Consider the following 14,895-nt stretch of genomic DNA (forward strand, 5'->3'; position numbering starts at 1 on the left):
TCTTTGAGGAGCAGATGGGCCGACGGAGGGACAGAGGGACAGAGGGACAGAAAGCATGATCGGGACCTTTTTGAAGGAGGAACTATCTGTACAAATCCAGATCACTGACTTTTGAAGCTTTCAGTTTTGCAGGATTTTGACAGAAGCAGGCGGCATGTATAAAACGAAACAACCCAGAGCGCCGTGCACTCAGCCCTGCCGCGGCTTTATAAAATGCACATTTATCGTAGTGTATTATGATGATGATATGACTGAATGTACTGATGATGACTTACATTATCCCAATAGTGTTGATCGTTTTTTTAAACTCCTATTGGGAAACAGCATTAGGAAGCTAAAAAGTCTATTATTATCCTTATTATTCTCATTCTGATTATTGAAGTGGTCCTCCTCCCTCCATAGTGCTGACGCTACATTTGTATTACTAACCTGTACTTGAGCGTAACCATGTTGATTGTATTGTCTTTATGTGAGAGTAAACCTTCACATCAACCTGCCCAGTGCCATGTAGGAACCCAGTGGTGTATATATTCTGTACAGATTCATGGCAGAGCACTAACATGCTTTATCGTACTCTATGTTGATCTCCATCAGCCATGCAGGGGAGCAGCGGGCAGAGCGGGAAAACCATCAGAAGCAGAACCACTCCTTCTTCGTTAGTTGACTCATCTGCAATAGTTTGTCCCTTAGGCACATGTTCCAGTGATGTAATTTAAGTTGCACATGTGATGTTGCACATATCCCATTGGGTTAAAGCTTAGAGTAAGTGTGTCATTTAGTGAATATTAGCCCCAGTTTGTGCCTCTTGTTGGTACAGAAGTAGGCAAAACAATCTCACCATGAGGTCTGTTCAGTAGCTGATCTAGAGTTTTTAATCATATCACACCATCTTCCTCAGCAGATGGAGTTTGCCCAGCCGGCAAGGAATTGTGGATATTAAAATTTCCATCCCTCTGAGCACTTTAAGGACTTCTTGTCTATGTTTGCATCATAGTTGTCACTGAAAATGTGTTCTCTGAATCAACCGTGTGGTTCAACTACAATTTCATGGAAACTAGGTAATATGACTGAAAGCTCCAGAGCAGCTACTAAAAGGACCTTATGGTGAGACAGTTTCGCCACATGAAAACAAAGTTTCCTAACATTAAGTAGTTCATTTTCAACTAACCATTGATCTTTCCCAACACTAACCAAGTAGTTTTAGTGCCTAAACCTAACCAAACGTTAGTGCTGACAGATGAAAATGGCCACATGAATCAACAGGGTGACAGTGTTGTCCTTTTGATAGGGGCATCAGATCAGCAAACGCTAATATGGGTCGCATTTAAAAGCTATGAGAAACGACTATTTTGCCATTTAGTTTGGAGTAGTTGTTGGACTTTTGCATTGATAATTACAGTCAACACTACACAGATATGAGCCACTGTTATTTGCCCCCAAACAAAGATGGCAACTGAACTGGAATAGGAACTAGCTTTCTTTTCCAGTTGCTGAACTGGAATAGGAACTAGCTTTCATTTCCAGTTGCCATCTTCATTGATTGAGCCAATCCATCAATCCAGTGTACACCAGAAGAAATATAGAATAAAAGAGTGCAAGGATTTGTCTTCAAAAAGTGCTAAAGGTTGATCTGAGCTGTTGGGTTGTCACTACAAAACAATGACTTCTTATTATTTGACTTGAATATAGTCATCAATCATCAGCAGAGATTTCTAATGTAAAAATGTTTAAATCAGAGGTACAACCTGGGGCCAGGTGAATGAATACTGGTGATGGATGCCAGTGAGTGTGTGCTGAAGGCATGCTATTTAGTTTGGACATGAAAGACACATGTACTAGTTATACTTTTATTCACAGCAGCTATGAAGGACAGTTCCAGTGTTTACATGAGTGTTTGCTCATTTTCTACATCCATTCCTTTATTATTACCTCAGCAGTTGGCACTATGCTCAAAACTAAATGAAATTTGGTGTTTTGCTCAGGTACAATCGTTTGTGACCAAAAAGTAGCTTCATTGTTTGTCAGCCAAACTCCAAATTTTCATACTGGCCATAGTTTTTTTGTTTTACTTCGCAGAATAAGGCCAGTCTTTGTATATTTACGTCTTGTTTTTGGTAATTTACAATTGTGTAGAACCATTTGCTTGCGCCGCCATATTCAACTGCAGTTTGAGAACATGCTAAATTCAGTTTAGTTTTGAGTATAGTGTTACAGCTTCAAATTGATGCTTTCCTATGTACTGGGAAGACAGTATAAGACAGTGTTTCTTTCAGAATATTTATTTTGAATAAAACCAAGAGAACTAGAAAATATAATTTAACGCCATCAAAGCTGGAAGATCAGCTACTGTATAATGATAGAAAATAGTAACAGTGATGCAGGAATTCAGTAAATCACACTGGATTTGTCCGTTAAATAAAATGCCCACATTTATACTACCAAATAATGATCCCACAATCCTTTGCTCTGCCCCTGCTCCCATGCCACCTACAAGCTAACTAGCTCACTGCAGAGCCTCTGATAGACAGAATTGTCAGGTTTTACCATTGGTGCCAAACCACTGCCACATCACTAGAACAAAGTAGTGTTGGAAAACAAGAATTGGACTGATTATTCGTCATGGATCCAGCAACCAGGCCTGCGACATTTAGACCAATGTTGGGCTCCTGGCTGCCTGTGATTGGCTTGTGGTTGATGTCTATCCAATTTTGTCCTTTTCTCCCACTGTAACTCTGAAGCTCCTCCATCTGGCATTAACATTGCTACTTGTAGTACCCAGCTGATATTTGCTCACAACACAACATGTTCAACACAAACATGCCAAAATCATATACTGCCAGTCTAATGGGGGAACTCATTTCTTTCAACTAACATAAATAGAACTGAATGCATTTTTGTGGGAATTACAGTCACCCTGCTCACTTGTTAGGATCATTTAGCAAAGCAGTAGTTTTAGGCTGTGTCTGAAATATAATGGACACGCAACAGTGAGCAGCAAATTCATCGTCATTTTGTGTCATCATTGACAGCTATTGAGTTGCACAACTGTAATTTCTGCATTTATATATTGTGGTGCATTGCATTGTGGGAGTGATAGCAGCAAAATGAACAACAACTGTACAAAGTAGTGTCCATGGCATGAACACTACTAGTGCTTTCAAGTTGTACATACCGACCATAATCATGAGCAGCCCAATGGAAAAACCATTCATGTTAGCCTGCTAGAGACATCAGGAATTTTCAGGAAGATTAAAACTGATGCAATTGATTTAGCTAATTAAATTGAGCCTGATTAAAAACAAACTGCTACAAATATGTGACACAATTTAGGTTTGATTTTATTTGTATCAGTGTGAAAACATGGCTCGTACTAGTACTGTAACAATCTTGGGATAATGTGGGAACACTCCAAAGTCTAAATAATTTACCCTTTACTCCCGTTCTGCCATCGCAGCATAATGCAATGTTCACATCATGTGGGGTGGAAAGTATTTACTTGCACATGTTGGAAAATTCCCAATGCCAGTGGCCCAACCTTGTCTATCAGCCGCTCTGCCTCACTTACACAACACCTTACCTGCATAGTATCAGTGATCATTCTATTACTTGAATATAGTGCTATGAACTCTGTTTACAAAATGCTGTCATCTTTTGGGAGACACTTGTCTTATAAAGGCTGCTTGGTATGTTCAGTTCATCTACCCGGTGTATCCAGTTAATAACACACTGAAATCGTATAAACACGAAACCTGCTGTTGCTTTTTTATACTGTATATGCCTTAATTCATATGTTTGGCAATCATGATTAAAGGATGTTTATATATATTCTTTTGTCTGTGGAGTTTTCTCTTTATAAGTGACTAACATGTTTGGCTTTTGCTACAGTACATTAAAAACGGTCAGTATGTAATTTTTGAACACTGATATGAACAATAGGATTCATATGTTATAAAATACAGTATGCTACTATTACTACTACTATTACTGTTTTTTTCCATTTTGGTGTGATTACTGGGACTGATGCATAACCAGCTTAATCTATAATAATATACACTAATTAATTTGTTCATTATATTTTGTGTTGGTTATCTGAATGTGCAAAGTAACTACAGCTGTCAAATACATGTAGTGGAATAAACAGTATATAAAGTAGCACAGTGGTGTCTGGTGTCCTCGCCCTGCTGTTCCACCTCCTACCGGCAGAGGGCGCTGAACACTCAAGCCTCTCCGTCATCACTTCCGCTTCTAACACAAAATGGGTGGCGCCAAAGCTTGACAACAAAGCGGCTGTGCAACGGACAGTCAGCCTCCGAGTAAACCAAACCTCTGCTGTGTGTAACCTTTTTGTGTCCTCTAGTAAGTTGTGAGTCCCGCGGAGGTGTAAAGAGGAGTTTGGCAGTTTGAATAAACGTTTGAGAAGTTTGCCGTCAGAGCTGTCAAATGTCGTCATGGCTTCGAAGACAGACCAACTTCTCATCGTTGTGTCCATCCTGGAAGGTGAGCAGCATTATAACCTGTTTAACAGCGCTCCTTAGCTTTAAAGTGAAGTATACAGTACGCGTTACCAAGGTGAGACTATAGCGGGGGTTTTAACAAGTACTTCCCAGCATACTGGAGTCACACCAGTGTCATTTGTAGCGTATTAACCAGCTGAGTAAACACAGCCCGTTAACAGTAATCCACCCTGAAGTGGCTTTTGGAAGGTGCTAACTTATATAAACTTGACTTAGTACAAGCCAGATTTTGAAATTACACTGCCACTGCATGTGTACTAGTGTAACTTACATATTTGTTGAGATTGTTAAGCTTCTTAAGTCTGCAAACTGAATTTAATTATCGTTAGTTAACTTATGCACGCTGGTTTCTCAAAGGTGTCATTCTGTAGAAATCTGAAATTGTTTTGGTTGTTGGGTTTAGATTTGAGCAATATTGAATACATCTTATTCTGTATTATGATATTATCGAAATCAAGTCAGGTCAAATTTTATTCATAAAGCCCAAAATCACAAATCACAATTAGCCTCCAGGGGCTCAACATCTGTACAACCCCCCTCTGTCCTTAGAGCCTCTGTTTTGGTAAGAAAACACTTTGTTAACAGGGTAAATGGGAGAATATGAGACAGACATTTTGTTGTACCACGATAACGTTTAAACGTGTTGCTTTCCTCATCTCAGGCTGTATTATGGTAAAATGATTTATTGTAAACTGTCACAGCTGAGTGATACTTAGTTTAATCTGTATTAATGTCAAACACAGTGGCTTTTAAAGAGGCCTGTAGAGAAACAACAAGAACTTGAGAGAAGTGAATTATGGCAGGTGAGTCAGGTAGACTTTTTTTTTTTTTTTTTAAATCTCCTTTATTTGTTTTGCTAGTCTGCTAACCACTTGTAGATTTATTATGTATCTGTTGCTAATTTAATGTATGCAACGTAAGCAATAGATAGGTTAAAGTGGCTGCTGGATAAACAGCTCTTTCTGCACTGGACTCATGACTGGTGGGGATTTACCGGCTTGAGACAGCGAGTGAAGATTAGTTTTCCCTGTCTTTCCTCCCCCAGGTCGCCACTTCCCAAAGAGTCCCCGGCTCAGTCTGGTGGTCCAGGCGAGCTTCGATGGCGAGCAGCTGGCCACAGACCCCGTAGAGCACAGAGATCAGCCACAGTTCAGCACTGAGCTGGCCTGGGAGCTCGACCGTAGGACGCTGCACCAACACAGGTCTGCAGCTCTTACGTGCTGTCGTGGCAGTTTGAATTATCACGAGAATGAATTTACAAAAAGGGATTTGAAAAAAAAAAACAGCAAGAAAACGTTTTCAGGTTTCAGCCAAACTTCTCTCACTGCTGATTTTGTAATAATCAATAGTTTTACCAGCTTGTCAGACGGACTGTGTCATTATAGAATTACAGATTTATAGATTTATACCTTTGTTTTCAAATATTTGGCATTTTTGCTGAAAAAATTACCTAAACGATTAATCGATTGTTTTTTCTGTCGTTCCACTAATTGATTAATCAACTAATTGTTTCAGCTCTAATTGACTGCTGTGTTCAAGTGTAGCACTGTTATTATTCTATATGTTCAGAATACAACAAGGAACTAACTGTTATACTGTATTATATTGTATTGTTGACCCTTTCCATCTCTAATGTTTGATTTTGTAAACTGTAATATTGACGCGTCTTGTCCTCACAGACTGCAGAGAACTCCCATCAAGCTTCAGTGTTTTGCTGTTGACTCTGTGAGTAAGAGGAGAGAGAGTGTCGGCTACATCGTCTTGGACCTCCGATCTGTACAAGAGGTCCGACAGGTAAACCGGTGTGAAATATTGAAGTAGTTGAGATTAGAGTTAAGTGTTAAGATCAGTGACATCCTGCTTCTGCTCACTGGGACCACATTCAGAAGATAATTTTGTTTTCTGTGTGTTTGTTTCAGGAGCCTCGCTGGTATCCGCTGCTGAGCAGTAAATACACCAAGCAGAGACCAGCGCTCCTCCTCAGCATGGTGCTAGAGAACGACACCAAGCCCTCCGAACCCTCTCCTGATAGGTTCAAAGCCAAGAAGGCCCCGCCCCGACAGGGTCAGCTAATTCATCAATACTGTTTGTGCTGCTCTCACGTCTGTGCTTTTCTCATCTCTTGTATTTGTTTATGTAATTATTATAGTCGTTTGTTTCTTTTTTCTATCTCACTCATACATACAGCAGTTTCATAATGTAGAGATGAAGGTTAAAACTGGGAAAGTCGAAGGACAAGGATGTGAATAAATGCTCTGTGCCCCGAGCTGTTCAATGTTTATATGCTTGTGAATCAGTAACATGTTCAGCAGTAATGTGTGTGACTAAAAACCATCTTTAAAGTCTAAAACTAACGTTGTGACAACCCTTTTTGCTGGCAGTCGGTCCGCTCTGTTTCTCTGGTAAGCTGTGCTGTGTCGGACCTGATATTCTGAGATACGATAGATTCAGGATAAACAATTTTACATCTTTAGCCTCTAGCCATCGGTGGATGCTTTCAAGTCGCTTTTTCCTGTAAACTGAGTAAAACATGATTAATATCCCATGCAACTATTTGTGAATCTGTCAAGATTTGTTGTAATAATAGTTCTGTGCTATGAGTAATTTAAAAGTAATGTCTCTGCTAAAGTGTCCGGTCCATTTATTAGCTAGCATGTGACGTGTTAACATCCCACACTGTAACATAGAGTACGCGCTTAATATCAGAAACAGTGTATGTGCTGTGTAGTCTGCTATCTGTGCCCCCTGTTAGAGTAAAACATCTGACATGTCTGCAACGCTACAGCTGTTACCAGGTTTCCAAACTGTTTAAACATTCATTGTGCTCATCAGTGTTTCTTGTGGTTGTGTATAGACTCAGCAGGTTCACTTCAGGGTCAGCTCTGTGTGTTGTGTAAGCAGTGGATGACGGATCTCTTAAATGTTGTTATTAAAGAACTGTAGCCAATTAGATATTATTGACATATACACAGATACCAAAATATCTGTGGTAATATTGCAAAGGTTATATAAAAGGACTAGCATTTGATTTCAGTGTTATGAAACATCTGGAAATGTACAAATATTAAAGTAGTGCTAAAATGAGTCGCCTCAATTCATGTTTATCGTGAGTTGTTTGTATTATTGCTAAGACCCAGCCCGGTATGACCTCCTCTGCTCACTGGACTTAATTCTGTTTCACATTTCCTTTTTATTGTCTTCTGTTCTCCTATTCCTTGTCCCTCTGTTGTTGTAACTCTTGTGCTGTTCTGCTGCTGCAGGTTCTCCTTCAGTGACTGACCTGCTTCCAGACAACCTGGATGCCACACTGATCCCAGACCAGGGTTACCATCAAGTCGGACCTGCAGAACACTGCTCTGACATGTTCATCCTGTCCGTCACTGTGGCCTTTGCTACCAAATTAGAACAGGTAAGGACAGTACTCTGACCTCTCATTGATAACCAACCTGAGCTGAGTTACCAAGCAGTGCAGTCTTGTTTTTTCTTCAAATAAAGTTGCCACATCTGGAATAAAGTTTGATCAAATAAATTAGATAAACACTCACCTTTTCTAGGCTGGAAACTCATTTGTTCTCACTGTCACCATCATTGTTGCCTTTCGACTTTTCACACATACTAATAAACCCAGCTGACGATATGAGACCTGTTATTTAGGGCTGTCTTGAGGCAGTCTGGGAAGTGTAAAACAAGCACTAACTGAAGCTGAAAAATAAAATTACAACAGTTAATCAGAAGTGATGTTGAAACTCACAAACTGATGATAATGTGATAATAGAAAACATCTCAGGTGGAAACTGTCGTTTAAACGTTATTGCTTCAACTGCTTCAATAAGGACGGTCTGTCGCCCAGAGAGTCATAAAAAGACACTGAAGACACCGACTCTGTCGTAGCTACCAAATTAAACCAGTTTCTTTTGTCACACTAACCTGTTCTTTCTCAAGGCAGTTAGATAGTATATCGTTTTCAATAGATAGCACTTCATTCAAAATGTGATGAATTTATAAACAATGGTATTGTTTGTCTTTATTTAATTTGGAAAGCCAAATTAAAAAAAGAGTGTATATTTAGGTTGTAGTTCAAAAGTTATTTTTATTTTTAATTATTTTTCAGTCTTTTTTTTAAAATCTGTATCGACCATGGAGTAAAAAAACGACACTAATGCCAATTTTCTGTCTTTTTTGCCGGTACACAACACTGAAACCTGCAGAAACCCAGTTTTGATTTAGATTCATGACAGGGAAATTGTGAAAGCTATTTGACATTTTTTTGACATTTTAAAGATTGTAAATGCTTGACTAATCAAATATACGGTATAGTCTATATATTAATCAAAAAAGCAGCTTAGTATGTGCAGCTGAGGACCTCTAGCTTCTATACATTACATTTTATATTATTTAACTTTGATTAAACCCAAATAAATTCTAATAAAAATGGTAAAATAAATCTAAAATGGTCATGTAAAGCACATTTTTCAGTAATTTTTGCTGAATGGAATTGAGACAGTAATATTTTGAGTCCAACTTTAAATTTAGTTAATTGTTATTGTTGTGTGCTTTCTTGTTGTTTTCCATAGTTGATCCCCAGCACTAAGAAACTCTCAGCGGAGGGGTCAGAGTTCTTCTTCTACTACTCTTTACTGGGGAACGACATCACCAGTGAGCCTTTCAACAACCTGCTGAGCCCTGACTTCGAGCCGGAGCGCGCCTCTGTGCGCATCCGCAGCAGCAAACAGATCATCCAGGCCTTTCTCTCTCAGCAGCCCAGTTTACAGGTGAGAATCAGTCAAGTGTGTGATGAGCAGCTCTTTTCTACCTGCTACCACCTGGCTATGTATCATCATATGTTCCTGCCTGTCCTCCTCAGATTCACCTGTGCTGTGGGAATCACTCTCTGGGCAGCACAGATGTTTCTCTCTCAGCTCTGTCTGCTGTTTCTGTGGATCTGGAGAACAAGGCAGCAACGGTGGAGGGAGCATTTGTACTCCAACCTCCTAAACGCATCAAACAGACGCTGCCGGCTCTGCCCGCCGACTTGCAGCCGACTGTAGGGGTGGCTGTTACCCTGAGGAGGGAGGAGGTCGCACCACAGGTACACTCACCTAGGACATGTTTTTAAATTGAAAGTATTCAAAGTGTTGTGTTTGTGATTAAATGTGGTCATTAAACACAGTATTACATTGCCCTATTTCTCCTCACTTTGTGTTGTCTACCTCTGGTAAAGCTAAGGGGTGTGTGAGATTGGGTTCACTTGTGCAACACCAGACACTATGTCATTAGTAACCTTCCCAAGGCTTTGTAAACAAAGAAGACATAAAACAGATAATAGCTGACAGCTAATGTTTTATATTTTTCTCATATCTATCAGGGATCTGCTCATATGTTCTCTCTCAGTAAAATGATCATCAGTCACAGATCTCCAACTGGAATAATGTTGGGAACAATATATCTAGTTTAAGATCAGTTATGTAGTTTGTGCACACTCACGTCAATATGACATCAGTCTGGGATATAAACTGTCGTGTAGTGAGAGCAGCAGACTTTACTCAGCATCATTTTGGACTGACAGTCACATGGCCTGCTGTCCTCTCTCCAGTCTTTAGGGAATAAAGGAAGTGGAGCTCAGACACACTCCAACCCTCCTCCTCCTTCTGTCCCTCCCTCTGTTCGTACTGCTGAACAGAGACCTCGAAGCTCCTCTCCAGTCCGAAAACCTCCTGCCTCTTCTCCTCTGGGTCCTCCCCTTCCTCCTCCTTCCTCTCATACAGAGAGTGAAGCAGACAGTCTGCTGGAGGAGTTTCAACAAGGCAAAGAGCAGGCAGGACTGGCAGGTGAGATACCCCATGTCTTTTTCCCCACAAGAAGTGTGACAGTTAAAGTCAAACCGGATAACCCAGAGAAGAAACATTGTGTTTGTTCATGTGCCCAGCTGCAGATTTGGAGGTTCCTGTGCAGCTGCACACTCAGACTGAAGCTACAGCAGAGGGTGGAGCATCATCTGTCAGTGTGTCTGCTCCTAAAGTGTCCATCCCCTCCTCCGCCCATCACTACTGCTTCTCTCTGGACCTCCACAGCCTGGGAAGCCTCAGCCTGACCCATCCCATCGCTGCTACGCTCAGGTGAAAGACTTCATCTGCTTTTGAACTGAGTCACGACTAGAAGCAGTCACTGAATGTTTCATGCAAAAAAAATAAAAGTCATAATTTATACATGTGAGGTTTATCCACATATATGGGCAGTCTGGAAATGTTAATCTAAACTTTCTCCACAAGGTCGTTAAGATACCATTTTACTCACAAGCTTCACTGTAAAGACACAAAAACACAGTTTCACAGTTACGATAAATAGTTTAGTTAGTGTATTCACCTTTATTTTCATGTCTAGTGAAGCCTTTAAGTATATTGTCATAACAGATGAAAATCAAAGGCAACACCTTCTTACAAATGGCCGTTAAGAAAGTGTATATTGAAACTTTGCATTTTAACCCCTGAAACAGCAAAGTGCCCATCCATTCAGTGCAGTACAGTGGTCTGAATTGTATTCTATTGTTTAATGATGGTGTATGTTTGTTGTATTTCAGATATTCTTATCAGTTCTTCGGCAGTCCAGCTCCCATCATGACCAACCCTCCTGTGGAGCTGCAGAGGAACATGGAGGCGTCTCTGCCTCAGTCCTACTGTGCCTTTGACTTTGCAGCTCTACCACAGCAACTACAGGACACCTTCCTCAGGTAAACAGAATCTTGTTCCTGGACATACTTAATCCTTAAGTATCAAGTTTAAGTTTACTTGGCGAGTCATAGCTCTGGAGATTCTCTTCATGTGAGTTTAGATAGTGGTGTCCACACATGATTTTAAAAAAGTGAACAGTTGGCCTTTACAGTTAAAAAGGTTCAGGATACTTCCCACTAAATGAGAAGACTATGCCACCGGCAAATGTATACCAGCAGTAGGCAGTAACAGCAAAGAAGTATTTGTCATCAATACAGATGTGCTGTTACCACAGGCGTGCAGACCAGCTCTTGGATATTGATCCACCGCAGCTATATTGCTAGTTGCTATATTTATGAGTACAGATATTGGCACATTTTACTAGTTTGATATTTGTAAAAAGTACACTGGTACTATTTGTACTGGATACTTTGATTGACAGCTGAGTACTCGACTAAAGGTACTTAGTTACTTGCCACTACTGAATATGTCACCTTAATGGTCTTTGTGTTCGACAGATTATAATATCTACTTTCATAAAGGATTACCAAAGAAAATATCAAGAAAAATATAAAGAAGTAGTTCTGATCTGCTCTGGAATTCAATTTATTATCAAGGCAATGTATGTTACTTATACAGCAAAGTAGACTCATTTTGATTGTTACATTACATAACATACATCGTTACATTGTTTTTAATGGATGTATAAAATATAACTGACGGGCCAAAGACAATTTTCCACCTTGGTGGAAAATAAAGGTGTGTTTATCGCTTTTGTCCAGCAGGTGGTGCAGTAGGACTGTGTGTGGACGTTGTTTTTAGCCCTGAGTGTGATGTAATGTGTTTGAACTGACTGTGTATATCTGGGTATGTTGTAGAGTTCCTCTGGTAGTGGAGGTTTGGCACAGGGACTCCACCAGCAGGGACCAGCTGATAGGAAGAGCCTCCATCCAGCTGTCTCACCTGCTGAGCTCTGAGAGGAGCAAGTTACTGGCATCAACGGGGGAGCAGAGCTGGAGACAGACTCACCAGGACCGGATCCCCGTGGTCAAAACACATCGGTAGGCAACAGCACTGACAGACTGTTCATATGATGCCTGTTAACCATTGTTAAACAACTGTGTTTCCTTCCATCAGTCCCAGTGAAAAGGTGGCAGAGTTAAGCTATGTGGCAACTCTGGAGGATCTGGGATTGGTTAAAGCCAGAGAAGTCATTGTGTCCGACTCTTCACAGGTGAGACAGCTGTATATGGTATGTGTGTGTGTGTGTCTGTGCACATATATTGGTTGAGGTCAGATCTTCAGACTGAATAGCAGTATCTTCACTTTGTGATAAAAAACAAAGCACATACAATGTTTTGGGTTCATCATAATCATTCAAATGATGGTTGGTTTTGGTTTGGTTTAGGTTTAGTCCCTTAGGCCCTCAAAAAGCTTTCTTCTCTATGTATGACTGATAATCAGTCATGTAAGATGACTTTTTTATTTCTGGTCACAGTCACACATTTCTTAAAGCTGCCAAAGCCTTTACGTAGATTTTCACACAGTTAAAATATGCATTATAGACCTCTGTATTGAGTTTCCTGCTAATATTTTCCCTGTTTCTATTTTTGTATGACATCAGAACGAACCTGCGGTCCCCACACAGCCATCCTCCCACCCTGCAGCACCCAGACCTGCTGCTCCTGGCCTGAACCCTGCCCCGCTGGGCCCTACAGCTCCAACCGCCCCCAGAGACACCCTGGAGTACCGCACGGCCCTGGAGCTAGAGCTGTGGAAGGAGGAGCAGGAAGACCTTTTTGATGATCAGGTAAACACAGGACTCAAAGTAACTGAACAATCTAATGAATAAGACTAGATACAAAATGATATTAATATGAAAATCCTTAAATCAAGCAATGTTAAAACATATTAGAAAATGAATACAAAGATGCTATTTTTTCATAGATGAATATAAATCATCTGTCACATGTAGATTGATTGGTAACTCATGATGTTGAGTCATAAAAGTTCACTATTTTTTTACTATAAACATTCATTTGCCTATTTCATTTAACTTGTATATAAACAGGTGTCTGACTACTGTGTCACATGGTCAGCTGGAATAAATGTGTGAACACAAATCATTAAAAAATATTGTTTGTTTCAGTTGAGGAAGAAGGAGTTGAGCCACATGCAGGCTCTGGCAGAGGAGTGGAAGAGAAGAGACAGAGAAAGAGAAGCTCTGGTTAAAAAGAAGGTGAGTTCACCCCTACCTATGCAAATACACACAATGTTTACACATTACAGTAAATACTGAAAGATTTTCTTTTTATGTAGACCTGTGGGACACCTAAATCAAAATTTATTGAGCGGAAAAACTGTTTTTCAAATAATACTGCCCATGTTTTCCTCTTGGTTATCCCCCAAAATCTCTGTCCGGGGTGTAGGAGGTGGAATATAACGTTTTGGAGGAGCAGCTTCAGAAGACTCTGTCTGATCTGGAGAAAAGGGAAAAACACCTAGTGGAGGCTGAGCTGGAGGTCAGACTCACCTCTGACACTTGACACATCAATGAGATGATATACAGTGTTTATAAATGAATGACTTTCGTAAAGATTATTATATGGAGTGTCTGTTTAGTGTCTTGTTCCATAGTTATTTGCATTGTTGAGATAACCCCCGCTCCAATCATATTTTCAGTGAGCACAGAGAAACTTTCCAATTTCAGCAGATGAATGTGAAAACATCCTTCTAGCATCAAACTCATCATACATCATTCTGCACAGTGAAGATCAAACAGCCAACTGTAGGAACAAGAAGAAAAACAGATTTTTAAGTGGAGGGGGTCTTTAAGGCGGCTTTACTCACATAAGTGTATTCATTGGACACTTAGAATAACAATATTATCAAAGTGTGCAGCACAGTTCAAAAGTGTTTTAAGTGCATTTTTACAGCAACTCTTTCTGACAATGACTCTTCTTGCGTGTTCAGACTCAGAGACTACAGAGGGAGCTGCGGGCCGAGCATGATCTGACCCAGAGGGAGCTGCAGGAGAGCAGCAGGAGGCTGCAGCAGGAGTCTGACCACCGGATGGCGCTGGATAGAGACAAGGTCCGACTGATGGAAGAAGAGAGAGCCCGACTGCTGCAGCAGGTACAGAGAGAGTACTCCTGTTTGTGTGAAAGTGTTTCTAAATGTTCAAGTTTACCTTAAATTAACTTCTTTTACTCTTCAGATTGCAGACGGGGAGTCTCGGTACAAGCAGCTGGAGAAAGAGTTCCAGCTCTACAGAGAACAACAGAACATCAGACCTGAGTTCAGACTGCAGTCAGAGATAAACCTACTGACTCTAGAGAAGGTAACATTTCCATACCATTACTACCAAGGTAATTGGTATGCACTATGTCAGACACTTGGAATCACAGTTCCTCTTACAGGGAAATCTACTAAAGGAGGTATTTAGACAGTAACTTGTGCTTTACAATGAAGTAAACAAATGTAACAAAGAACAAGTGATGAAAGTTTGAGATAAGTTGCAGTTATACAGTATACTGTATGTACATATAGCTTTTTTTGGTTTTAATTTTTATTAAAATTTACATTTGAAGGTGTCCTGTGGAGGTTATGACTTTTAGTACGGCCGTGGAGCTGTTTATTTATGAATCATGCCTACACACAGGCACACACACACA

At 40.3% G+C, this 14,895-nt stretch overlaps 1 protein-coding gene across 1 annotated transcript in view; it reads left to right on the forward strand.

The window, feature by feature from the left end:
• Positions 1–4,257: 4,257 nt before the first annotated feature.
• The window catches only part of LOC118326303 (centrosomal protein of 120 kDa), a 19,855-nt gene continuing 9,217 nt past the window's right edge, over positions 4,258–14,895 (forward strand). Inside the window, exons 1-17 of the mRNA XM_035659282.1 lie at positions 4,258–4,497; positions 5,560–5,716; positions 6,194–6,308; positions 6,434–6,578; positions 7,775–7,923; positions 9,089–9,286; positions 9,379–9,603; positions 10,108–10,342; positions 10,441–10,630; positions 11,092–11,241; positions 12,100–12,282; positions 12,359–12,455; positions 12,846–13,031; positions 13,371–13,460; positions 13,651–13,743; positions 14,195–14,356; positions 14,439–14,561. Coding sequence (XP_035515175.1) covers positions 4,449–4,497; positions 5,560–5,716; positions 6,194–6,308; positions 6,434–6,578; positions 7,775–7,923; positions 9,089–9,286; positions 9,379–9,603; positions 10,108–10,342; positions 10,441–10,630; positions 11,092–11,241; positions 12,100–12,282; positions 12,359–12,455; positions 12,846–13,031; positions 13,371–13,460; positions 13,651–13,743; positions 14,195–14,356; positions 14,439–14,561 — 2,547 coding nt within the window. The 5' untranslated portion in view covers positions 4,258–4,448. The remainder of the gene's footprint in view (positions 4,498–5,559; positions 5,717–6,193; positions 6,309–6,433; positions 6,579–7,774; positions 7,924–9,088; positions 9,287–9,378; positions 9,604–10,107; positions 10,343–10,440; positions 10,631–11,091; positions 11,242–12,099; positions 12,283–12,358; positions 12,456–12,845; positions 13,032–13,370; positions 13,461–13,650; positions 13,744–14,194; positions 14,357–14,438; positions 14,562–14,895) is intronic.

This window comes from Morone saxatilis, unplaced genomic scaffold, assembly GCF_004916995.1.
Source record: "Morone saxatilis isolate NCDOM2014 unplaced genomic scaffold, NCSU_SB_2.0 Contig16, whole genome shotgun sequence".
In the NCBI taxonomy this organism is placed as follows: domain Eukaryota; kingdom Metazoa; phylum Chordata; class Actinopteri; family Moronidae; genus Morone; species Morone saxatilis.